The following is a 25,916-nucleotide window of genomic DNA, read 5'->3' as shown; positions in this document are numbered from 1 at the left end:
ATAGTACTGTCGAAAACATGTGTTTGAGGGAAGGCAGAGATATTACAAAACTATTAGAAGAGGGACTTCGGGAGAGTAAACACAAGTGGGGAACATTAAAATATCAAAATATCAGAATTGTGCTGGCGTCACAGTTCCTGGTCAGAGGCAGACCACGACTCGTATTGGCTGAGGACAGACCTGTAGCTGATGGCAGCTCAGCTTCACTGACGTAGTAAGCTTCTTGTTAGTTCAACTGGTGTTCGCAGAGTATAAATATGTACAGTTGCTTAGGAAGTCACTTTAATTGCTGTTTACCAGTTTTACTGTTAATTGTGACAGTAACTACGCCGGCTGGTGTGGCCGTGCGGTTCTAGACGCTTCGGTCTGGAACCGCGTGACCGCTACGGTCGCAGGTTCGAATCCTGCCTCGGGCATGGATGTGTGTGATGTCCTTAAGTTACTTAGGTTTAAGTAGTTCTAAGTTCTAGGGGGCTGATGACCACAGATGTTAAGTCCCCTAGTGCTCAGAGCCATTTGAACCATTTGAACAAGAACTACAGATTCAGACTTGGTTAGATGAGAAGAACAAAGCTTATGCCATTGTGTTACGTCATCCCTCACATTGGTACTGGCAAGTAGGACGACACTTCTCCTCTTACGGTGTACTTGTGCCGTTGTGTAGTAGGTAATCGCAGATGGTCTCCTCGGTCGCGATTGCGAGGGCAGTTTTTATAGAAGCAGGAATTCTTGTCTGTTTAGATCCTAAGCAATGTAGAACAACCTTGGCGTTTGTAAAGTCCAATTTTGCAGCAGCATATTTTATTTGATATTTCGCTGGGATTGCTAGTTGGTCAAATTTACGTGACACGAAGATTACTCGAAATTCGTGGCTTCTGTGCAGGCTTTATGAATTCTGGTGCGTCACATACAAAGTATTTATCTTTAAAACTTTCACTGCTGTATACCAACATAACTAGAGACCACCGGGCCTCACGGTATAGGGTGAGATTCGGATGGGTGATTTGTTTCCTCGCCGATGGGACTGGTGACAGCCCGGAGAAGCTAAATACTGGACAGTAGTTTGTGTGTTCATGGAGAAACAATATCCCCCGAAACTAGTTGTTTCGTTTCTTTTTGTCAGTCCATTATTAAAGTTTGTAACTAGGAGATTAATAAACAGTTCTTTATGAAAGTCGGAACCATTTTCCCTTCGGCAGTTTGTTTTTAACAGACGCATTGGGCCAATGAACTTATATTATAGTCTCTCTTCTACACTCATCCCCATAAATTAAGGATAATGCTGATACATGGTGAAACAAGCTCTGGTGGGCGGTTTGCGGGTTTAAATCACCTCGGGGTATGATCATGCGGTGCATTTGACCTGCGGTCGTCGCACGGTGGCGCTGGCAGCAGTCCACATACGCAGAGGTGTGTTGGTGCATGTCAGAGTACTGTGCAGCGAGTAAGTGTGCAGATGTTTTCAGACGTGCTAATGGTGACTGTGTTGAAAATGGCTCAAAGAACACATATTGATGACGTTAGGAGGGGTAGAATTCTAGGGCCACTGGAGACTGGTCAAACACAGCAGGTCGTAGCACGGGCCCTCCGTGTACCACGATTATGACAACGATTCCAGCTGACAGGAAACGTGTCCAGGCGCTACAATATGGAACGTCCACAGTGTACAACACCACAAGAAGAGCGATATCTCACCATCAGTGACCGCAGACGACCACGGAGTACTGCAGGTAGCCTTCCTCGGGACCTTACCACAGCCACTGGAACAGTTGTCTCCAGACACACAGTCTACAGATGACTGAACAGACATGGTTCATTCGCCCGGAGACCTGTAAGGTGCATTCCACTGACCCCTGATAACAGGAGAGCCCGTAAATCCTGGAATCGAGAACACAGTACATGGTCATTGGAATAGTGGTCGCAGGTTATGTTCACGGACGAGTCTAGGTATAGTCTGAACAGTGATTCTCGACGGGTTTTCATCTGGCGTGAACCAGAAACCAGATACCAACCCCTTAATGTCCTTGAAAGGGACCTGTATGATGGTCGTGGTTTGATGGTGTGGGGTGGGATATGATTGGTGCACGTTCACCCCTGCATCTCTTTGACAGAGGAACTGTAACAGGTCAGGTGTATCGGAACGTCATTTTGCTCCAGTATGTCTGCCTTTTCAGGGGTGCAGTGGGTCCCACCTTCCTCCTGATGGATGACAACGCACGGCCCCACCGATCTGCCATTGTGGAGGAGTACCTTGAAACAGAAGCTATCAGGCGAATGGAGTCGTCAGCCTGTTCTCCAGACCTAAACCCAATCGAGTACGTCTGGGATGCTCTCGGTCGACGTATATCTGCACGTCTTCAAACCCCTACGACACTTCAGGTGCCCCGACGGGCACTGGTGCAAGAATGGGAGGCTACACCCCAGCAGCTGCTCGACCACCTGACCCAGAGTATGTCAACCCGTTGTGCGGCCTGTGTACGTGTGCATGGTGATCATACGCCATATTGATGTCGGGATACATGCGCAGGAAACAGTGGCGTTTTGTAGCACATGTGTTTCGGGACGGTTTTCTCATCTTATCACCAAAACCGTGGACTTACAGATCTGTGTCGTGTGTGTTTCCTATGTGCCTGTGCTATTGGCGCCAGTTTTGTGTAGTGCAACGTTGTGCGGCACCACATTCTGCAATTACCTTTAATTTAGGAGCATGAGTGTAATTCAGGTGTGCATACAAAACCACCGCGAGCTCGGGGTCAAAACGAATTCACCAGGTGATTCAGATAGGGTTTAACAGATTGTAGCGGCACTGATACGCACTGAATGAGTCATCACGAGCTGGTAGTAGGCGTCCGGTGTCACTAGTCCGTCAGTTTAAAGCTGTATTAGTTCTTTCTAGAAAGACGAGGTATGTTGTCTTTTTTCTTTTTCACCTGTCCTATAAACTACGCTATGCACAGACACTGGTGGATATGGCGAATTAGGTTACAGTGGCGACCGTTCTCCAGCCGGAAGACTCGGGCTCGCGCTCACCTTAGCGACGCTGGTGGTGGCGCTGTAGGGCTGGAGCGAGAGCGCGCGGTGCAGCGGCGTGGTGGCGGGCGTCTCCTCGCCGCCCTCCGTGTCGGTGTAGTCGGAGGCGTCCCCCTGCCGCGTCACGATGCGCGCCGTCGCCTCTTCTGTGACGTCACCGACCTCCGCCTCCTGCTCCGCCAGCCGCTGCAGCGCTGCCGCCAGCTCGTACGCCATCAAAGCCACTCGCTCTGCGCACACCATACGGCTACTCAGGTCTAACGGTGCACGACGCTGGTTTCCGTAACAGAAAAAACATACTTCCGTCCACAAACAAACATGCCAGAGAGGGCGGAGGCAGATAACCAGAGCATCTTTTTGCCCTCGGGGAAACTGCCTCTAGACAGCGCAAGAATCAGCAGTGATCAAGCAAATCAGAAGTCAATAAAAACCGCGGCATTAAAGTCATATAAAGTACGTTCACAGCGAATGTGGCCTCTAAGAGAAAAAGTATCACGATGATTCTCGATTTGCAAAAAAATGTTGTTGTGTGGGAGATGACTGCCGAGGGGGAAATAGACTGAACATTGAATGAAAGGGTAACACATTACGAGTTGCAGCGTGAAATGTGAAAAGTTCCAACTTGATAAAAAAGCTAGAAAACCTGAGAAGGGAAATTCAGATGATCAAGCTATAGCGGTCAGTGAAGTAAAATGGAAAGAAGACAAGCATTTCTGGTCAGACGAATATTGGGTGTTATCAGCAGCATCTGAAAATGGTGTAAGTGGAGTAGGATTCTTTAGAAATAGGACGGAGAGTCAGAGAGTGAGGTGCTTTGAACAATGAAGTGATAGGATTTTTATCATCAAAATCGGCAGCAAACAAACGGCAACAACAATAATTCCGTTACACAAGCCCTCGTCACAAGTAGAAAATGAACAGGGAGGAGAGAGCTTATGAGACCACTGAACGTGTAATTCAATATGTAAAGGAAAAGGCCAGGAAACATTAGAAGATACCAGCTGTACTTCGAAATCAGATATTCCATACATAGACCCAGATCAAAATTTAGTACTGATGAAGAATAGGCTGAAGTTCGTTTAAGAGAACAGTCAGGAAAAATCAACATGGAAAGATCTAAGACACATATGTACTAAGAAATGATTAAATAATTCTTTGACGCTGCACTTACAGTAGGTGAATACCAAAGTTGGCAGTTCAGTTCAATAGGAATGGACATCTCTTAAAAGAATAATCACAGAAGTCAAACAGACGAATATAGATGTAAGGATGGTAATTTCGGAAAAACGTTGGTTAACAGAAGAAATACTTCAATTGATGTACGAAAGAAGGAAGCATAAATATGAGCTATAGCAACGTAACTCACTTATGAATGAAGTAAGTAGGAAGTGCACAAAGTCTAAGGCGAAGTGGCCACAGGAAAAATGGGAAAAATCTGAAAAGAAATGGTCGCCGGAAGTAGTGATCCAGGGTAAAGAAAAGTCAAAACAACCTTCGGTGAAATTAAAAGCAAACGTCTAAAAGTTGAGAGTTGATGAGGAATTCCGCTGTTAAACGTAGAGAAAAGAGTGACTTGGTGCAAACAATGCCCTGAATGACGCTACGAAAGGAAGTAACTGTTTCCTCATATGATAGAAGATATGGAACTCGATATGGAAGACACAGAGGACCAAGTATTGCAGACAGAATTTGACATGGCGTTAGAAGACTTGAGATCAGATCAGGCAGAAGACATAAATAACATTCCTTCGCAATTTGTAAAATCATTGGGAAAAGAGAAACCTAAGGACTGTTCAAGCTGTTGTATAGAAATGTGAGACTTGAGACATCACATCAGAAAAATAACTAAGGATCTTTTATGTGACAACCAGTTTCGCTTTAGAAAAGGTGAAGGCACCAGAAAGACAGTTCTGACGCAGCGCCTAGTAACGGAAGCAAGATTTTAAAAATTCAAGGTTGTAGACATAGGAAAAGCGTTCGATAATGTAAAATGGTACACATTGTTTGAAATTCTCAGAACAACGGGTGTAAGTTGTAGGGAAACACGGGTAATATACAATATGAGCAAGAAGCAAGAGGAAAGAATAAGAATGATTGATCAAGACGAAGTGATCGTATTAAAAAGCGTGTAAGATGTGACACTCTTTCGCCTCTGCTGTTCAAATTGTACGTCGAAGAAGCAATGACGGAATGAAAATAAATGTTCATGAGTGGAATAGAAAAATCAGGGTGAAAGGTATCAATGATAAGATTCGATGAGAGAAGTAAAAATCAAGGCATAATTAGAGACCTGCTGTATGGAACGAACAGTCTACCGAGGACAGAACATGGATTGAAAATAATCCGAAGGAAGACGAAAGTAATGAGAAACAGCAGAAATGAGATTGATGATAAATTTAACATCAAAGTTAAAAGGAGTGAAGCCGTTCTGCTACCTTCTAAGGAAAATTACGTATAGCAGACGAAGCAAGGAAAATGTGAAAAGCAGATTAGCGCAGGTAAAGAGAGCATCCTCGCCAAAAGAAAGGTACTAGTATTTAACATCGCTTTTAAGAAAGACATTCCTGTGAATGTCCGTCTCGAACATAGTATTGAATGGAAGAGTTTCTTGGAGTGTGGGGAAACTTGAAAAGAAGTGAATAGCAGTGTTTGAGATGCGGTGCTCCAGAAGCGTGTTAAAAATTAGGTTTAGTAATAAGATAAGAAACTAGGAGATTCTCTGCAGAATCGGAGAAAAAAGAAATAATTGGAAAGTACTGGCATTCAGAAGGGTTAGGACAATAAGACATGTGTGAAGTCATTGGGAAATAACTTCCACGGCATCAGAGGGAACTGCAGAGAGGAAGAAACTGTATGGGAAGATAGAAATTGGAATATATCCAGGAAATAACAGAAGACGTGTGTGTAAATTATACATTGAGATGAAGAGATTGATACGGCCAAGGAAGTTGTGTTGGTTCGCATCAAAAAAGAGAACTTATGACCAAAAGAAAAAGAGTCGAAGTTATGTATCCAACAGGATGAAAGCTGGGGAGGTTTGGGTCGTTGTGTTTGAAGCGCGGCAGCTCCAAGTTTTATTCTGACGATCTCTTGATAAAATGGAAATTTTTACCCCGCCCTGTTTTAAATATATCTTACAAAACACAAATAACCACTTGTTCATTCGCTGATGAGCAGTTAACTACACAATGTGGAGAAAAATGTTCTGACAGAAGGTCCGAGCTGGGTATGGGACGTCGAACTGAGCAAAAGTTTCCAACAACCGTACGTTGCGGTGCTATGGTCATAAAACAGCACCCAACAACGACGAACGACCGGTAGTGTATGCATTTAAATAAATTTGCCCCAAATGCCAGAGAGTGCAGTTACTAATTAAAGTAGTAACCTGACATTCCTACCCATGGATAGTTATTCTGCAAGTGAAATTTTTTTGGTTATTAAATCAATTGCGCTAAAACTACAGTCTTGTTCTTACTTTGTTAAGATAAGTTGAAGAGCAGGAACGGACAAAAACGCACTGCAACACACTCCTAAGAACGTACATTTACCAGACAAACTTCAGCGTGTCCACCACAGATCAGCTATCGTCTTTTGGCTCTACCTGAACAGTGGTGCATATTCGACTCACGGACAGCTGGAAGATTTGCTCCATTCCACGTCCCGTATTCTTCACTCATAGTGTCAAGTTGTCTTCCCCTCCTCCCCGCTCCCCACTAGATATTATGATGAAGATAAGTTGCAAACCACTGTCCACAGGGTGAACTTACTATACCAAGGACATAAAATAAACATTTTTACTGGTAATACAAAAGTAATGGCATTTAGAAACGTCGAGTACATAAGATAAAAAATTCCCTTTTGTGACAAAATGGCAGACCAAGTAAAAAGGTGCAACTATCCAGAAAATGAAATAATTTTCTAGAAGATCAAAACGTAGTTAAAAAAATGGTAATATTCCAAGACATGTCAGCCACTGTTAACAGAAACTTAAAAAATATAGTGAAGAATGAAACTAAAGTTAAATTTTATAAAATTATGGCAGTTCCTGTATTCTTCGGCAGGAGAAATACTTGATAAATAAACAATGATGATTTTAAAAAGAGTTGGAATAATAAATATAGTAGGTAAATACAAGATTTAACTGAAGGACGATGTGGAAAAACTTCCAGAGCGGCGATTAGCACCACAAGCCATGTAACACATGAGCCAAATCGTTCAGACCACCAGCTTAACAGCGTGCTGTTGCACCAGTGGAACGAAAAACTGCAGCGTATCAGCGTGACATGGATTTGAAACGTGCCTGGTAGGGTTCTGGAGGTATGTGGCTCCAGCTGTTCACCCACACAACATTAAAGTCTCCTTTACAACACAAAAAAACGTAACATAACACAAACATTCACACACAAATAAACGCACACAGTCCGGCATATAGAAACTTGTTGCACATGTAAAGCACTCTGTGTAGCACAAACTTTAAGAGACTTTCAAAAAAGTATAAAGTGGACACATAAATGTCTGCCACAAATACAGTTATGCTGTACAATTACTAATTGCTTACACACGATTTGTCGGTTTTCTTACATAGCATCTTCATCAAAATTCTTCCGCAAGGATTTTATCTGCTTTTATCTGCTACGTATTTACAAACCATACTTGCACAACTGCTATAGTTTGTTTTTTCTCCAGTAGCAATTTATACTGATGAACCAAAACATTATGACCACCTGCTTAATAGCTTGTTTGGCCGTCCTTGGAACGAAATACTTCACTGATTCTGTGTATAAAGGATCCGACAGTTTGTTTCTAGGATTTTCAAGGTATGTGACAGACGTAATTCGCGTAAATAAAGGGCCATCAGGAAAGACATCAAGCATAAAGGGATGCAGGTGATTCAGACCTGTCAGCGTGTCTTAGATTACTACCATATGTCCCATACAAGGGCAGGGGAATATCTGATGTAGCAGAATACGGCCCACATCAACCTCCGTCCGAGGAATGCTGCACGTTTCGAGCCACCGTCCACCTCCATGACGGCGATTGTAGAGACGACCATCGACCTCTTGTATCAAAAATGTGATCCTTTGCCCACTGCAATCGTAATTGCCTGTGTCATTGGGTCAACATGCGAGCACGTAAGGGCGGTCTGCTGCGGAGCTCCATGTTCAACAGTGTACGATGAACGGTATGCTCTGAAACACTTGTGAGTGCACCAGCATTGTGCTCTATCGGCAGAGATGCCACAGATCAAATTGCTTCTTTTTTTTCGACATCTGTGGAATAACAATACTCACTGTAACTGATCGTTATCTGCAGTATCTGTACACTGCTTAACGGTAGCTGAGGAACAGAGGAACTGTTGTACAGGAAGTGATGGAGGACATGAAACACAGTACACATGTAACAGAGGGATGTGGAATATTTGTAAAGAAAAATGGTACAAATTTCATCACATGGGAAAGCGAATAACGTTCATGTTTGACACAGGTCGAACTTCTAACATAAAGGTCGATATCAGATTCTCAGTAAGCAGTGGGCCCACCTCGGGCACTAACGTACATTCTGCACTGTTGAGGAGTCCTTGGAAGATATTGTCCTGATCGTCTCTCAAGGTGGTTTGCAGTTCTTGCAGGGTTCGGGGAGGGGGTGTTCGTTGAAAAACACGTTCCCAAGAATATCTCAGGCATGCTCTTTAGTGCTTAGGACCGGGGAGCACGCAGCCCATTCCATACGTTCAATATCTTCACATGTTCGATACGTTAGCAGTCCTATGTGGGCAGCCACTGTCATCGATAAACAGAAATTCAGAGCCTCCCGCACCCTTAAACACAAGAACACAATCAGAACAATCAACCTACAATACCGCTGAGCTTTAACGGTACCTCGAGCAGAGATATGCTGCCATTGCGCGTAATGCCTGCCTACACCATAACGCCTAGGCCGTACCGATTAAATTCATGAGCATTCTGTGGTGGGTAAAATGTTTCACTCTATCTCCACGCTTCACTCGTCACAGTGAAGCAGGATTCGTCGGAGGAATCACTCTGGACGACTGTTGCTGACCTCAACAAACGTAGTCCCTACACCAACGGACTCATTCTCGTCGAAGGCGTCATTGAAGTGGTATTTATTTAACAAGTTTCCAAGTACACAAATCAGCCTGCTTTAATCGCCGCGAAATGGTTCTGACAGTGACACATATACTGGTAGCGGCTTCAAGATCTGCAGCAGTTTGTCTAGAAGTGAGATGTCCTTTCCTTTTCGCCCAGTGGTCCATTTACAATCACCGGCGTGATTTCACACAGCATTTCCACCTTCAGCGGCCTTTTATAACAACGAGGTGGCACTCTTGGACTCACCCATTATTGTGGCCACAGTAGTGACATTTCGTCCAGATTCGAGCCGTGTAACTGCTCGTTCACGGTCCTAAGTACTCAAATCAGGTCCTGCAGCACGGAACATCGCACTAATCGGTTCCACAGGAACCTTCGTCGAACAATGTATTGCGTGAACTGTCGAATGCATACAGAGCATTAGTGCACAGTTTTCGATGCAGTTAACGCATCCCGTCCTTTGTATTTGCTTTCACTAGCATTGGTTAGGTGTTATCTGATACAAAGTCTTACACAGCGTCAAACATAACATCCATTCTGTAATTTTAACTCGTAGCTTCCTGTCTGGTAACAATATGTTCTTTAGCCAAGAAAGTTGTAAAAGTTTCTCACATACCCATATCAGGGAACTTCACAAAATCGATAAGTTGGTTACTGATATCTTTGTTCTGCGCTTCTGATTTGGCAGATAACTTCCTTACATATCTTGATTCTGTAATTGGATCTCAACCAAAATAAACTGTATTATTGTTGTTCACAATAATATTGGTTTTAGCTTTGTAGTTTTCTCGCACATTGAAATTATGGTTGAATTCTCGATAATTACAAATTTCCGCTTTGTTAAAAATTCCAGCAGAATCTTGTATTTTATCCAGGTCTATGTGCTACCCCTCACATGCGACCCCTAGTTCGATACCAGATAATCTGTAGCACTGTGTTACATAGACTGATGTTTCTGTGCACGAGAAACGGTAGTTTCGCCTTTGCCCTGTCTCAGAGAGATCAACTTTGAAAACTGACCATGTACAGAGCTGTTAAATACGCTACACATTTTGTTATTTAGTATTACGGATCATCCTTTCTCTTTGCTGACCAGTAATTCAAATGATATGAATACATGGTGTCTGTTCTTTCGTAGATGTCCAAAAGAAGAGATACCACGCGGTATCCGCAGCTGTAATACATACTATGTAAACTGAAGATAGACGGGGGAGAAAGGAAAGTAAAGGTAAGGATTTATAGATGTCACCCGCATTCGGACTTTATGCTGAATCTGCGTCTACGAGTGAAAAATGTGTGCTAGAATGGGATTCGAACCCGGGTCCTCCTTCTTACTCAGCAGATGCGTTAACCACTGTGTCATCTGAAAGCAGAGATTATCGCTGTAGTGTTGCCAAGCCACGTCCACACTTATCAGCACCAATCCGCGCTCCCTCTCCATGCCCTCTGCACAAGCGTCTTTGAGATTCCCACGTAATTATGCACCTGTACTGTAGGTGGTGGATTCATTTCCCATCAAAATGAGTCAGCTATAGGTGGGAATATTGGTTGGCTGAGAGGCTTACAGAGATAGTGATAAACACTGTGTCCAAATAGAGCACCAGTTAACGTAACTGCCCAGTAAGCGGGAGATTCCAGGTCTGAATCCAAGTCGTGATGCAGCTGGCATCAATAGTTCCTTACTTTCTCCACCCTCCTCCTTCAGTTTACGTAACACTAGTACAAAGCTGCCCCCTCTGACAGGAACCTGATATATGTGCGGTCCGCATATCCGTAAAATTAGAAGTAAGACAAGAGCGAAATTGAACTGATCAACAAATCTCGACTTGTCTGAGGCCTTGCTGACTAAACATACGTACACATCTTAGCACTGTCCCCTTGACATCACACACATGCAGTGACCAGGAAAGAGAGAGTGGTCAGAGGGTGCCCAAATTTCTGTGATATCAAGAGGGCATTGTGGGATGCAGAAAACAAGTAGGCAGCCCGGGGGTACGTACTGATTGGCAGTTTCATTATAATGGACAAGAAAATACTGGACCATGATTGGGAGATTTAAATTCACGTGTCTTGGTTTATCTCTCTGACACCTATTTCCATGAAGTTGGTGTGGTATAGGAGAGGTGAGGGGAGGGAGGTTGCTGATCATTCATTTCTGTTCTCGAGTACCAGGGCCTCCACTTCTGGACTGTCCATTCTTCGCAGAGAGATGGTCTGCCTCTTCGTTTTTCGTCATTCAGATTTTTTAACCAGACTGGGAGTGTCTGAGCATCAAACCACTGTGTCATAATGATGGTGCATTGTTGTGTACAATTCCACTAACTCAGAATTCAGTATTATTTCCCTTAAAATGCAGAGGACGAAGTACTGCACGATATTTTTGGTTTTATAATGGACTGCGCTGTTTTGTTTGGGCTGCTCTAACGTCGTGCTACTGTACTGTAAGGCTAAGATTTCAATGTGTACCAGAACTGTAGTCATACACTGCAAACAAGTATTTTTTTACGTAACTTCGATTTTTCGAGTTGATAATTAGTGCTTTATGATTATCCCTCGTATGAACATCATAAGCATGAAACGTTCAGCATCTTTCCTCAGAGTCTGAAGTGCTACCACAATTTGGTAGTCCAACATTGCAGTTCTTAGGTACACGATTTATCGGCTCCACAGTTTATCGGCTCCGTGGGCTATGCCGTTGTTCTTCTGACTTTTTCTCAGTTCTGTTGTCAAACATGTAGTTGTGTGGTACATAAAGGTGACACAAATAAGCAAAATAGCAAATGATTTTCAAACAGTAGTTTATAGAAGCGTGCACTCAAATTTCGAAGAAATAGCTTCACGTTTTCTGGAGTTACTTAAATTTGTTGTCGGTTTTCTTTAATCTGAAAATACGAACGTTTCCCTGAAGTTTAGCAAGCAGGTCTGTCTTACACGACAGCCGGCACGGCTGACTCACCTTCCTGGGTAAGAGACTCGAGCAGCTGGTCGCCAGCGCCTACCGTGGTCGCCTCGGTGCTGGTGCTTGTGGGTTCCTCTGCTGACGTCACGGGCGCCGCAGCAGCAGGTGCAGCCACGGCCAGCAGTAACAGGAGCAGCATCTGGAGGGCCCTGCACCTCGTGCGTGCAATTGGCGGCGGGCCACTGTATCCACACATGGCTGTAACATTTATATAGGCACTGTACAACTAAACACCCAACACTTCACAGAAGCGACGCCCGCTGACAATCATTAAAGTTGCAACTCCGGATGAGAACGCGAATAAAATTTATGTATTTTGTTATGCAGTATAGTAGGAAGGATAATTGATTATATTTGCAGATGATTTGGTAGTATACAGGGTCCGAATTTTATACACGGTGTGGCATGTATGGTAGCAACAAGTGCCCAAAAGGGGCTGACCATCAAACTCAGCAATGACAGCTCCCATACACGAATACGTCCGTCGTAATGTTGTACACAGAATTAGGGCTCGTCTGAAAAGATGATGTGGTGTCACTCAGGGTCCAGTGTTGTCACCTCTCTGCTGGCACGTCAAGAGAAGTATAATAATGATCGCTGTGCTGACAATCGGTGGTGTTCCAGACGTCGTCACACTTCAGTTGCTGGAAACAAGCCCATTACCTGACTCAGGATACGTTACGTCGATGTATACTCCTACACAGCTGCATGTATAGCTCTGAGCTCTCGTGCGCTAGTAGCGTGGGGACGTTGACACCCTGCAAGGAGTTGATAATGAGCAACTGAGCTCATTGATTGCGTATACACATAGCGGTCATGAAATCACATCCAACGTGGGCGGAAATATCGAGGAATGACTAACAACTGTGTCGATATGTAGCAGTTCTACCACGGTGGAGTTACTTCATAAACGAAGCATAACGCGATCTTCATACAAACTATCCATATTCTAATGCGATTTCTGAATGATAAATTGGCTGCGTAAACATTTCTTGTAGGTTCCTGTACTCCTGACTCCTTTGTGCGATTATGCTGAAATGCTAATCGTTTACATATCCAAGCATCTAGTACACTTTACGCCAATTCGACGTTTCATGGTGTTGCCATTTTAGTAATCATCAGTGTGAAATCATTGTCGCCTACATTTCTGTCTCTTAGCAAAAAGCACAACTGAAAATGAGGAAACAAACAGTTGACCCTTGTTGTGGAAAGAACAAATATCATTGCTGTATGTATTGTGTTTTATTTTTGATTCCAATTGTAACAGTTGCATGCTTAATATAAAATAAAAAAATGGAAATGAGCTTTTGGCGTCATTGGCCGGGAGGCCCCTTACGAGGCAGGTCCGGCAGCCGTGGTGCAGGTCTTATTACATTCAACGCCACATTGGGTGACCAGCGCGCCGGTGGGGATGAAATGATGATGAAGACAACACAATACCCAGTCCCTGAGAGGAGAAAATCCCCGACCCAGCGGGGAATCGAACCTGGGCCCATAGGACGGCAATCCGTCACGCACTGACCACTCAGCTATCGGGGCGGACGAAATGAAATAAAATTACACATACGCGTGGCTATCTCACCAGCATTTTCTAGCATATGTAGACTTTTTCCAGTTATTTTGGATGAATGCATTTAGAGATTAAAGGTAAAATGCAAGTCCACCGTGGTTGAAAGTCACTACACTATCACTAAGCCAAATTTAATACACGTTATTCCCTATAAAAATGGAACTTAAATGTTGATACAGTAGATCAGCATCTTAAAAATATTTACCACTGTTAACTGCTCATAAGAAACTATGGAATTTGCTACTTATTCGGTCTGAAGAAATACGAGTCATATCGTAAGGGAACTGGTTGTAAATAAGGTTGGCAGTGTGTAACTGGCATACCAGCACACATAGCATCTAAATTAAGGGCTAGTCTTTTGCACGAAAATAGCTCCAGTAAACAGTAAACCTATTGCAGGTCCAAGGTCGAGTCCGGAAAGGAGGCAGAATCTAGAGTAGGTCATTCACCAAAAAATGGTGAGACGGTAGGTGTCCCAGTCCTTGAAACCAATTTTTATTCTTTGCCCATTATTAATGTTACTGTCAGTTCTAAGGGCTAGTCTTTTGTAGGAAAATAGCTCCAGTAAACAGTAAACCTATTGCATGACCAAGGTCGAGTCCGGAAAGGAGACAGAATCTAGAGTAGGTCATTTACCAAAAAATGGTGAGACGGTAGGTGTCCCAGTCCTTGAATTCAATTTTTATCCTTGCCCATTATTAACGTTATTGTCAGTTCTAACATACATACTGGTAAGTAGGACCTTTCATTTAAGTCAGAAATGCTTTCTACAGTCATACCCTTATTGCTATAAGTAACAGATTCAATCTTCATCTCTTAATAGAATACCATCAACGGCCTTCGGACACTTATAACAGGTAATTCTCAAGATAGAACCACAGTAACCTATTTATTTGTTGTTATACTTTTGCACAATGACTTCAGTACTGTTGTCCTACTTAACATATTCATTGTCTTTTGGAAAATTACACGTTTTATCTGCAACGAACGAGGTTTATTTCCTTTATTTTTGCCGTACTGCCAGTGTATTCGCACGACTTTGTGAAACTTCTTAACTTCATGCAAGTCTTGCGTGTAGGCCATGTAATGCCCCGATCACATCTACGTAGAGTCCTTGGGAACTGAGTCGTACTGCCGTGTTATATTGTAAATTCCCAGCACCAAATTTTATGTGAATCCTAATACATTCTTCAACATTGCATGATGGTAAAAACATAGATACATTTGCTGTAGTCGTCGCTCCGATTAAAGCAGTGGACAGTTCTTGGTTCATAAACAACAAATACAAGAATTGATTCGCTACTTGCATTGGCGTATTAGAATGGTCAGTCCTTTACTCGGGAAACAGTTGTTTTATCTAGGAGTGCTTCTCCAAGCGACATGTGTCGTGGACTTCGATTCGTATCCACAAATTTGATGTTCGTCTTTGTTTAAAATGGTATACATTACATTTATGAGTGCCGGCAGCTGTGGCCGAGTGGTTGTAGGCGCTTCAGTCTGGAACCGCGCGACCGCTGCGGTCGCACGTTCGAATCCTGCCTCGGGGATGGATGTGTGTGATGTCCTTAGGTTAGTTAGCTTTAAGTAGTTCTAAGTTCTAGGCGACTGATAGCCACAGATGTTAAGTCCCATAGTGCTCAGAGCCATTTGAACCATTTTTTTTTCATTAGATGACTTTCCCTCAGTTACTACGAAAGGTAATTACTACGAACGGTAACCTTTTTGACAGGAAATCACGAATCCAGTCGCACAACTGAGACAAGACTCCACAGGAACGGAATTTAATTAGAAGTCGCTTGTGAGGTACAGAATCAAAAGCCTCTGGAAATCAAAAAATATGGAATCAATTTGACATCCTGTGTCAATAGCACTCATTACTTCTTGAGAAGAACGAGCTACTTGTGTTTCAAAAGAACGATGCTTTCTGAATCCTTGTTGGCTGTTAGTCAATAAATCGTTTTCTTCGAAATATCACATAATGTTCGAAAGTAGTATATGTTCCAAAATCTTACTGCGAATCGACATTAGCGATATGCATATGTAAGTCAGCGGATTTCTCTTACTTCCATTTTTGGGTACTGGTGTGACTTGTACAACTTTCCAGTCATTAGCTATGGATCTTTCAACGAGCAGTCGCTTGGTATGATTGCTAAATTGCTAAGTATGGAGCTATTGTATCAGCTTCCTCTGAGAGGAAACTGACTGGTATGCAATCATGACCGGAATCCTTGATTTTCTTAAGTGATTCATGCTGCTTTGTACTCGTGCTGGCAGTTGTTCTTGGTTCGAATTCTGGAATATTTACTCCGTCTTCTTTGTCGAAGGAATTTCGGGAAACCATAATTACTAATTCTGATTTAGTGACATTGTCATCAGTAACGTCACCAGTGTTGACGACCAGTGATGGTTTAGATTGTGTTTTTTCGCTGGTGTACTTTATATAAGACCAGAATCTCTTCGGGCTTTCTTACAGATTTCGAGACAGAGTTTCGTTATAGAAAGTATGAAAAGCATCTCGCACTGAAGTTTGATCTACATTTCGAGCTTCTGTAAAACTTCGCTTTCTTTTAAATTTGGTAGGCCATTTTTCGTTGCTTTTGCAACAGTGTGCTATCCTCTTTACTGTACCACGGGGGATTCCAACGTACCTTCTGAGTGCGCTAAGTCGCATAACGTGGTAGTGATATCACCGATCTGCTAAGGTCACCATGTTTATGGACTGCACGACTTATAGTGCTATAGTACCATTGAAGCATACCCTCAACAAAATAAGCACACAAATTTCTCATCATGTCTAGGATACTAGTGATGGCCACAGTACGTGCTCAGAGAGAAGGCCATATCTCAGTTGTCACTTCCTGCCCGCCTTTCATCGTTTCCTGATGGTGTTTTATCTGCCTCCTAGAAGGTAAATAAGTATCACACCTGTAAGATGTCACTTCTTTAGCTCCTTCAAGGTTACAGTTTCATGCAGCAACGTCATACCATCGTTTGAGATTACACGTATCAGCTTTGTTTTACGTATATCTAAGCAATTAAATGTCGTAAGACCATTCTTTGAAGACTGCAAATCCTTTCCAACTTTCCATTTGTTTTTCTCAATATAGATTTGCTGCGCTGTTTTGTTGCTGTCTCCGCCATAGCATAGGAACCAGAATGTCGTGACTGTTCAGTTCGCAAGGAAAACGAAAACCCAGGAAAGCAGCAATCCGTTCAACTTTGTGGTTATCAGGTGTTTACTAGCATAATTCGTTAATCACAGTTTCATGCAAAACATTAGGAGGAATCTTTAGAAAGTTTTTCGACGGTTTAGATATAGTGAAACGCAGGTATTGATGATATTTTTCGTTAGTTTTCTGTACAAGATCCTTATTGTCTATACATGGACGGCTACATTCGTAATCTTCATGAGCATTCGTCAATGTAATCGCAAACGAATGATATCACTCACGCACAACACTTCCATTCATCACATTTGATCCGCATAAACCACAAAATTCACGATAAATGTCAATAACTTTAAGAATTTTTTCCAATAAAATACTATATTACAGAGCAGATTTCACATTTGGTGAGATTTTCAGTTGCAGTGCTCATTTTGAACGGTCACTGTAGGCGGACGAAAGCCACATGGCTTTCTCTCCGTCGTAACTGTAACAAAGAAATGGTTCAATCTGACACGACGAAACACGCCCTGAGATTTTTTTTACAGCAAGAATACACCGAAAGAAAGACCCCGTCAAAACTTTAACTGCTAATATGTACCACAATTTTTTTTAAAAAAATGTGAATACTGCCAAATTCGTAACTCGCCAGGTACTTGGAGACGTATACAGAACTACCGGAACTGTAGCGGACTGTGCGTGCACAATATTGCAGGTGCATATCCTGGATTTAGAGATTTAGGAACCAGGTTTTAAATTGTAGGACATTTCCAGGGGTAGATGTGAACTCTGACCACAATCTATCGGTTATGAACTGTAGATTAAAACTGAAGAAACTGCAAAAAGGCGGGAATTTAAGGAGATGGGACCTGGATAAACTGACTAAACCAGAGGTTGTACAGAGTTTCTGGGAGAGCATAAGGGAACAATTGACAAAAATGGGGGAAAGAAATTCGGTAGAAGAAGAATGGGTAGCTTTGAGGGATGAAGTAATGAAGGCAGCAGAGGATCAAGTAGGTAAAAAGACGAGGTCTAGTAGAAATCCTTGGGTGACGGAACAAATATTGAATTTAATTGATGAAAGGAGAAAATATAAAAATGCAGTAAATGAAGTAGGCAAAAAGGAATACAAACGTCTCAAAAATGAGATCGACGGTAAGTGCAAAATGGCTAAGCAGGCATGGCTGGAGGACAAATGTAAGGATGTAGAGGCTTATCTCACTAGGGATAAGATAGACACTGCCTACAGAAAAATTAAAGAGACCTTTGGACAAAAGAGAACCACTTGTATGAATATCAAGAGCTCAGATGGAAACCCAGTTCTAAGCAAAGAAGGGAAAGCAGAAAGGTGGAAGGAGTATATAGAGGGACTATACAAGGGTGATGTACTTGAGGGCAATGTTATAGAAAGGGAAGAGGATGTAGATGAAGATGAAATGGGAGATACGATACTGCGTGAAAAGTTTCATAGAGCACTGAAAGGCCTAAGTCGAAACAAGGCCCCGGGAGTAGACAACATTCCATTAGACCTACTGACAGCCTTGGGAGAGCCATTCCTGACAAAACTCTACCATCCGGTGAGCAAAATGTATGAGACAGGCGAAATATCCTCAGATGTAAAGAAGAATGTAATAATTCCAATACCAAAGAAAGCAGGCGTTGACAGATGTGAAAATTACAGAACTATCAGTTTAATAAGTCACGGCTGCAAAATACTAACGCGAATTCTTTGCAGACAAATGGAAAAACTGGTAGAAGCCGACCTCGGGGAAGATCAGTTTGGATTCCGTAGAAATATGGGAACACGTGAGGCAATACTGACCCTACGACTTATCTTAGAAGCTAGATTAAGAAAACGCAAACCAACGTTTCTAGCATTTGTAGACTTGGAGAAAGCTTTTGACAATGTTGATTGGAATACTCTCTTTCAAATTCTGAAGGTGTCAGGGGTAAAATACAGGGAGCGGAAGGCTATTTACAAATTGTACAGAAACCAGATGGCAGTTATAAGAGTCGAGGGACATGAAGCGGAAGCAGTGGTTTGGAAGGGAGTGAGACAAGGTTGTAGCCTCTCGCCGAAGTTATTCAATCTGTACATTGAGCAAGCAGTAAAGGAAACAAAAGAAAAGTTCGGAGTAGGAGTTAAAATCCGTGGAGAAGAAATAAAAACTTTGAGGTTCGCCGATAACATTGTAATTCTGTCAGAGACAGCAAAGGACTTGGAAGAGCAGTTGAACGGAATGGACAGTGTCTTGAAAGGAGGATATAAGATGAACATCAACAAAACCAAAACGAGGATAATGGAATGTAGTCGAATTAAGTCGGGTGATGCTGAGGGAATTAGATTAGGAAATGAGACACTTAAAGTAGTGAAGGAGTTTTGCTATTTGGGGAGCAAAAAACTGATGATGGTCGAAGTACAGAGGATATAAAATGTAGACTGGCAATGGCAAGGAAAGCGTTTCTGAAGAAGAGAAATTTGTTAACATCGAGTATAGATTTAAGTGTCAGGAAGTCGTTTCTGAAAGTATTTGTATGGGGTGTAGCCATGTATGGAAGCGAAACATGGACGATAAATAGTTTGGACAAGAAGAGAATAGAAGCTTTCGAAATGTGGTGCTACAGAAGAATGCTGAAGAATATATGGGTAGATCACATAACTAATGAGGAGGTATTGAATAGAACTGGAGAGAAGAGAAATATGTGGCACAACTTGACTAGAAGAAGGTATCGGTTGGTAGAACATGTTCTGAGGCATCAAGGGATCACCAATTTAGTATCGGAGGGCAGCGTGGAGGGTAAAATTCGTATAGGGAGACCAAGAGATGAATACACTAAGCAGATTCAGAAGGATGTAGGTTGCAGTAGGTACTGGGAGATGAAGAAGCTTGCACAGGATAGAGTAGCATGGAGAGCTGCATCAAACCTGTCTCAGGACTGAAGACCACAACAACAACAACATCCTGGGTTGACGACGTATCAGTAAACAGATGGCACGACTCGACATGATCGTAATTTGTAAAGCGAATTTCAGTTTTCGTTGACGGTTTCTCTGATACAATTGTCCCAGTTACTGTTCACTCAAATCTGTAACTTATTTAATGTTCATAATAATTAACAGTTCCCTTTGCCGTAGTGTAAGTGTTAACAATGAAGATAAAACTGAAATAATACTCATTGTGTTTAACGATTAACGTTAAGCAGTGTACAAGCCCGGTTTTGCCTCGTAAAATCTGATCGTGAATGTATAAATGGAAGAAAGGCTTACACAAAGTAATAAATATGCTCCAAAATGGAACTCGTAAAACTGTATAAGAATAACTGTCCAAAAGATTTACTGTAAAGTATCACAATACTGTCCCATTATCCCCATTAATAACCAACATACACCCCTGAACTTAAATAAATGTCGTGAACAACAGTTCGTTAGATGAGTCTTCCAGGTGCTCGTGAGAGGCAATGCAGCGTTACAGATGGTGATTTACTAGACTGGGTCCCCCAAATCACAACTAAGATCAAAATTGCTCATTTCAAAGTTCTCTCGACATGGTTAAGCAGTTTCAAGAACTTATACCGTGTATGAAGTTAAATAACAACGAAGTTAATTTCAAATACACTCCTGCAAATTGAAATAAGAACACCGTGAATTCATTGTCCCAGGAAGGGGAAACTTTATTGACACATTCCTGGGGTCAGATACATCACATGATCACACTGACAGAACCACAGGCACATAGACACAGGCAACAGAGCATGCACAATGTCGGCACTAGTACAGTGTATATCCACCTTTCGCAGCAATGCAGGCTGCTATTCTCCCATGGAGACGATCGTAGAGATGCTGGATGTAGTCCTGTGGAACGGCTTGCCATGCCATTTCCACCTGGCGCCTCAGTTGGACCAGCGTTCGTGCTGGACGTGCAGACCGCGTGAGACGACGCTTCATCCAGTCCCAAACATGCTCAATGGGGGACAGATCCGGAGATCTTGCTGGCCAGGGTAGTTGACTTACACCTTCTAGAGCACGTTGGGTGGCACGGGATACATGCGGACGTGCATAGTCCTGTTGGAACAGCAAGTTCCCTTGCCGGTCTAGGAATGGTAGAACGATGGGTTCGATGACGGTTTGGATGTACCGTGCACTATTCAGTGTTCCCCTCGACGATCACCAGTGGTGTACGGCCAGTGTAGGAGATCGCTCCCCACACCATGATGCCGGGTGTTGGCCCTGTGTGCCTCGGTCGTATGCAGTCCTGATTGTGGCGCTCACCTGCACGGCGCCAAACACGCATACGACCATCATTGGCACCAAGGCAAAAGCGACTCTCATCGCTGAAGACGACACGTCTCCATTCGTCCCTCCATTCACGCCTGTCGCGACACCACTGGAGGCGGGCTGCACGATGTTGGGGCGTGAGCGGAAGACGGCCTAACGGTGTGCGGGACCGTAGCCCAGCTTCATGGAGACGGTTGCGAATGGTCCTCGCCGATACCCCAGGAGCAACAGTGTCCCTAATTTGCTGGGAAGTGGCGGTGCGGTCCCCTACGGCACTGCGTAGGATCCTACGGTCTTGCCGTGCATCGGTGCGTCGCTGCGGTCCGGTCCCAGGTCGACGGGCACGTGCACCTTCCGCCGGCCACTGGCGACAACATCGATGTACTGTGGAGACCTCACGCCCCACGTGTTGAGCAATTCGGCGGTACGCCCACCCGGCCTCCCGCATGCCCACTATACGCCCTCGCTCAAAGTCCGTCAACTGCACATACGGTTCACGTCCACGCTGTCGCGGCATGCTACCAGTGTTAAAGACTGCGATGGAGCTCCGTATGCCACGGCAAACTGGCTGACACTGACGGCGGCGGTGCACAAATGCTGCGCAGCTAGCGCCATTCGACGGCCAACACCGCGGTTCCTGGTGTGTCCGCTGTGCCGTGCGTGTGATCATTGCTTGTATATCTCTCTCGCAGTGTCCGGAGCAAGTATGGTGGGTCTGACACACCGGTGTCAATGTGTTCTATTTTCCATTTCCAGGAGTGTAGAAATGTAGAGGTGGCGCCATTAATTGATAACTCAAATGAAGACGAAACTTGAGGTTATCGCCACATATGCTCTGTCCCACGCCGATCAGCCAGGTTTCGTAAAAGAAGTGCGAGCAAACCGAACTTTATTATTTCGAGGCCAAGAAAACAGGATCTGTAGCGCAATCGATTTATGACACATTCATACACAACAAAAACAATGACAACTACGAGTGGGTTACTGTTTCCGCAGCTTTATATGTGTCTTCAGGGACCCCAAAGTATATTAGGACCAAAAATAAGAAAGGATTGTTTAGTGGCAGTAACCTTATTATCGATGTATCAAAATCTTGGAAAATGAAATTGATGGTTTACAAACAGCTCGTTTGAATTATACTTGAGAAACAGAATGCAAAATATTGTGCTGTATAATTCATACATGTTGGAAAGATACAAAATTTCAGTGATTGGAGTAAAAAAAAAAAAAGACTCACAAATGGAGTCCTTAAGGCTTCAATTTTGGAACCACTGCTATTCTTCATATATGTATGACCTTGTACATAACATTCAACAAGGAAAATTGGTACTTATTGCAGACCTTATCAGTGTTATAATAAATCTCATTAGAGAGAAATCAATAGAAGAGTTAGTAAATAATATTTTCCAAAGAATTATTAAGCGACACTACGACATTTTCACTCTGCAGCGGAGTGTGCGCTGATATGAAACTTCCTGACAGATTAAAACTGTGTGCCGGACCGAGACTCGAACTCAGGACCTTTGCCTTTTGCAGGCAAGTGCTCTACCAACTGAGCTACCCAAGCATGATTCACGCCCCGTCCTCACAGCTTTACTTCTGCCAGCATCTCGTCTCCTACCTTCCAAACTTCACAGAAGATCTTCTGCCAGTTCTGCAAGGTTCGCAGAAGAGCTTCTGTGAAGTTTAAAAGGTAGGAGACGAGATGCTGGCAGAAGTAAAGCGGTGAGGACGGGGCGTGAGTCTCGCTTGGGTAGCTCAGATGGTAGAGCACTTGTACGTGAAAGGCAAAGGTCCCGAGTTCGAGTCTCGGTCTGGCACACAGTTTTAATCAATTATTAAGCTATTCTCTGAAAATGAACTCTCTCCCCCTTCCCTCCGAACTTTGAAAAAACGCACTACTTTGTAGAACAAATAGCCCCCCCACCCCACCCATGAACCATGGACCTTGTCTTTAGTGGGGAGATTTGCATGCCTCAGTCATACAGATAGCCGTACTATGTGTGAAACCACAATGGAGGGGTATCTGTTGAGATACCAGACAAACGTGTGGTTCCTGAACAGGTGCAACAGCCTTTCCAGTAGTTGCAGGGGTGATAGTCTGGATGACTGAGTGATCTGGACTTGTAACGTTATACAAATCGGTCTTATTGTGCTGTTACTGCAAACAGCTGGAACTGTAACTTTTCCTGAGGAAATGCAGCTATATTGTATGGTTAAATGATGATGGCATGTTTTGGGTAAAATATTGCGGAGTTAAAATAGTCCCCCATTCGGATCTCAGGGCGGAAACTACTCAGGAGGACGTAGTTATCAGGAGAAACAAAACTGATGTTCTACAGATCGAAGTACGGAACGTCAGATCATTTAATCGGGTAGGTAGGTTAGAAAATTTAAAAAAGAGAAATGAATAGGTTAAAGATAGATACAGTGGGAATTAGTGAAGTTCGGTGGCAGGATAAGCAAGACTTCTGCTCAGGTGAATACAGAGTTATGAATACAAAATCAAATAGAGGTAATACAGAATTAGGTATAATAATGATAAAAAAAAGTAGGAACGCGGATAAGCTACTATGAACATCGTAGTGAACGCATTATTTTAGCCAAGACAGACACTGAAGCCCACACCCACTACAGTAATATAAGTTTGTATGCCAACTACCTACGCAGATGAGTGAGAGATTGAGGCAATGTATGATGAGATAAAAGAAATTATTCAGATAGTTAAGGGAGACGAAACTTTAATTGTCATGGGGGACTGGAATTCGATAGTAGGAAAAGGAAGAGAAGGAAAAGTAGTAAGTGAATATGGACTTGGGCAAAGGAACGAAAGAGGAAACCGCCTGGTGGAATTTTGCACAGAGCGTAATTTAGTCATTGCTAACACTTCGTTTAGGAGAAAGTTGTATACGTGGAAGAGTCGTGGAGATACTGGAAGGTTTCAGATCGATTATATAACAGTTACACAGAGATTTAGGAACCAGATTTTAAACTATAAGACATTTCCAGGGGCAGATGTGGACTCTGACCACAACTTACTGCTTATGAACTGCAGATTAAAACTGACGTACCTGCAAAAAGACATGAATTTAAGGACATGGTACCTGTACAAACTGAAAGAACCAGAGCTTGTATAGGGTTTCAGAGGGAGCATTAGAGAACGATTGAAACGAACAGGGGAAAGGAATACAGTTGAAAATGAATGGGTATTTTTCAGAGATGAAACAGTGAAGGCAGCAGAGGATCAAGTAGGTAAAAAGACGAGCGCTAATAGTGATTTTTGGGTAACACAAGAGATATTGAATTTAATCAATGAAAGGAGAAGACATAAAAATGAAACGGGATACAAAAGTCTATACGATGAGATCGACAGGAAGTGCAAAAATGGCTAAGTAGGATTGGCTAAAGGACAAATGTATGGATGTAGAAGCATACATCGCTAGGGGTATGATAGACACTGTCTACAGGACAATTAAAGAGAGTATTCGAGAAAAGAGAACACATTTATGAATATCAATAACTCAGACAGAAAACCAGTTCTAAGCAAAGGAGGGAAAACAGAAAGGTGAAAGTTATATGTACAGGGTCTATACAAGGGAGATGTAATTATGGAAATGAAAGAGGACGTAGAGGAAAATGAGAAGGGCCATATGGTACTACGTGAAGAATTTGACAAAGCACAAAGACTTAAGTCGAAACAAGGCCCGCCGGCCAGAGTGGCCGAGCGGTTAAAGGCGCTACAGTCTGGAACTCCACTACCGCTACGGTCGCAGGTTCGAATCCTGCCTCGGGCGTGGCTGTGTGTGATGTCCTTAGGTTAGTTAGGTTTAAGTAGTTCTAAGTTCTAAGGGACTTATGACCACAGCAGTTGAGTCCCATAGTGCTCAGAGCCATTTGAAACAAGGCCCCGGGTATAGACAACATTTCGTTAGAGCTGCTGACGGCCTTGGGAGAGCCAGTCATGATAAAACTCCTCCACTTGGTGAGAAAGATGAATGAGACAGGAGAAATACCCTCAAACTTCAAGTAGAATACTTTAGTTCCAATTCCAATGAAATCATGTGCCAACAGGTGCGAAAATTGCCAAACTATCAGTTTAATAAATCACTTTTGCAAAATACACGAATCCTTTACAGAAGAATGAAAAAACTGGTAGAAGCCGACCTCGAGGAAGATCAGTTTGGATTACGGAGAAATGTAGGAACATGCTAAGCAATATTGGTCCCACGACTTCTCATAAAATATTAAGCAAAGGGAAACCTACGTTTCTAGCATTTGTAGACTTAGAGGAAGCTTTTGACAATGTTTACTGGAATATTCTCTTTCAAATACTGAGGGTAGCAGGAGTAAAATACTGGGAGCGAAAAGGTATTTAGAATTTGTGCGGAAACCAGATGGCAGTTGCAAGAGCCGAGGGGCACGAAAGGGACGCAGTGGTTGAGAATAGAGTTAAACAGGGTTGTAGCCTATCTCTGATGTTATTGAATTTGTATACTGAGCAAGCAGTAAAGGAAATAAAAGAAAAATTTGGAGTAGGAATTAAAGTTCAGGGACAAGAATTAAAAACTTTGAGGTTTGCCGATGATATTTTAATTCTGTCAGAATCAGCGAAGGACTTGGAAGAGCAGTTGAACGGAATGGACAGTATCTTGAAAGGAAGGTATAAGGTGAACATCAACGATGACAAGACAAGGACAATAGAACGCAATCTAATTAAATCAGGTGATGCTGACGGAAGGAGATTAGGAAACGAGACACTTAGCGTAATAAATGAGTTTTGCTGTTTGGGAAGCAAAATAGCTGATGA

The 25,916-nt window shown here is 42.9% G+C and overlaps 1 protein-coding gene across 2 annotated transcripts in view; it reads right to left on the bottom strand.

Annotated features, from left to right (window-relative positions):
- LOC124545512 overlaps positions 1 to 25,916 on the bottom strand; it is a 45,557-nt gene that overhangs the window by 5,204 nt on the left and 14,437 nt on the right. For both annotated transcript variants that reach the window (XM_047124462.1, XM_047124470.1), the window contains exons 2-3: positions 12,097 to 12,297; positions 3,031 to 3,260 (exon numbers count right to left, since the gene is read on the bottom strand). In XM_047124462.1, the coding sequence (XP_046980418.1) occupies positions 3,031 to 3,260; positions 12,097 to 12,295 (429 nt within the window). In that variant the 5' untranslated portion in view covers positions 12,296 to 12,297. The remainder of the gene's footprint in view (positions 1 to 3,030; positions 3,261 to 12,096; positions 12,298 to 25,916) is intronic.

Source organism: Schistocerca americana, chromosome 1, assembly GCF_021461395.2.
Source record: "Schistocerca americana isolate TAMUIC-IGC-003095 chromosome 1, iqSchAmer2.1, whole genome shotgun sequence".
Taxonomy (NCBI): domain Eukaryota; kingdom Metazoa; phylum Arthropoda; class Insecta; order Orthoptera; family Acrididae; genus Schistocerca; species Schistocerca americana.
Note: the sequence above shows the minus strand (reverse complement) of the source record. Positions and strands in the feature narration are given on the sequence as shown.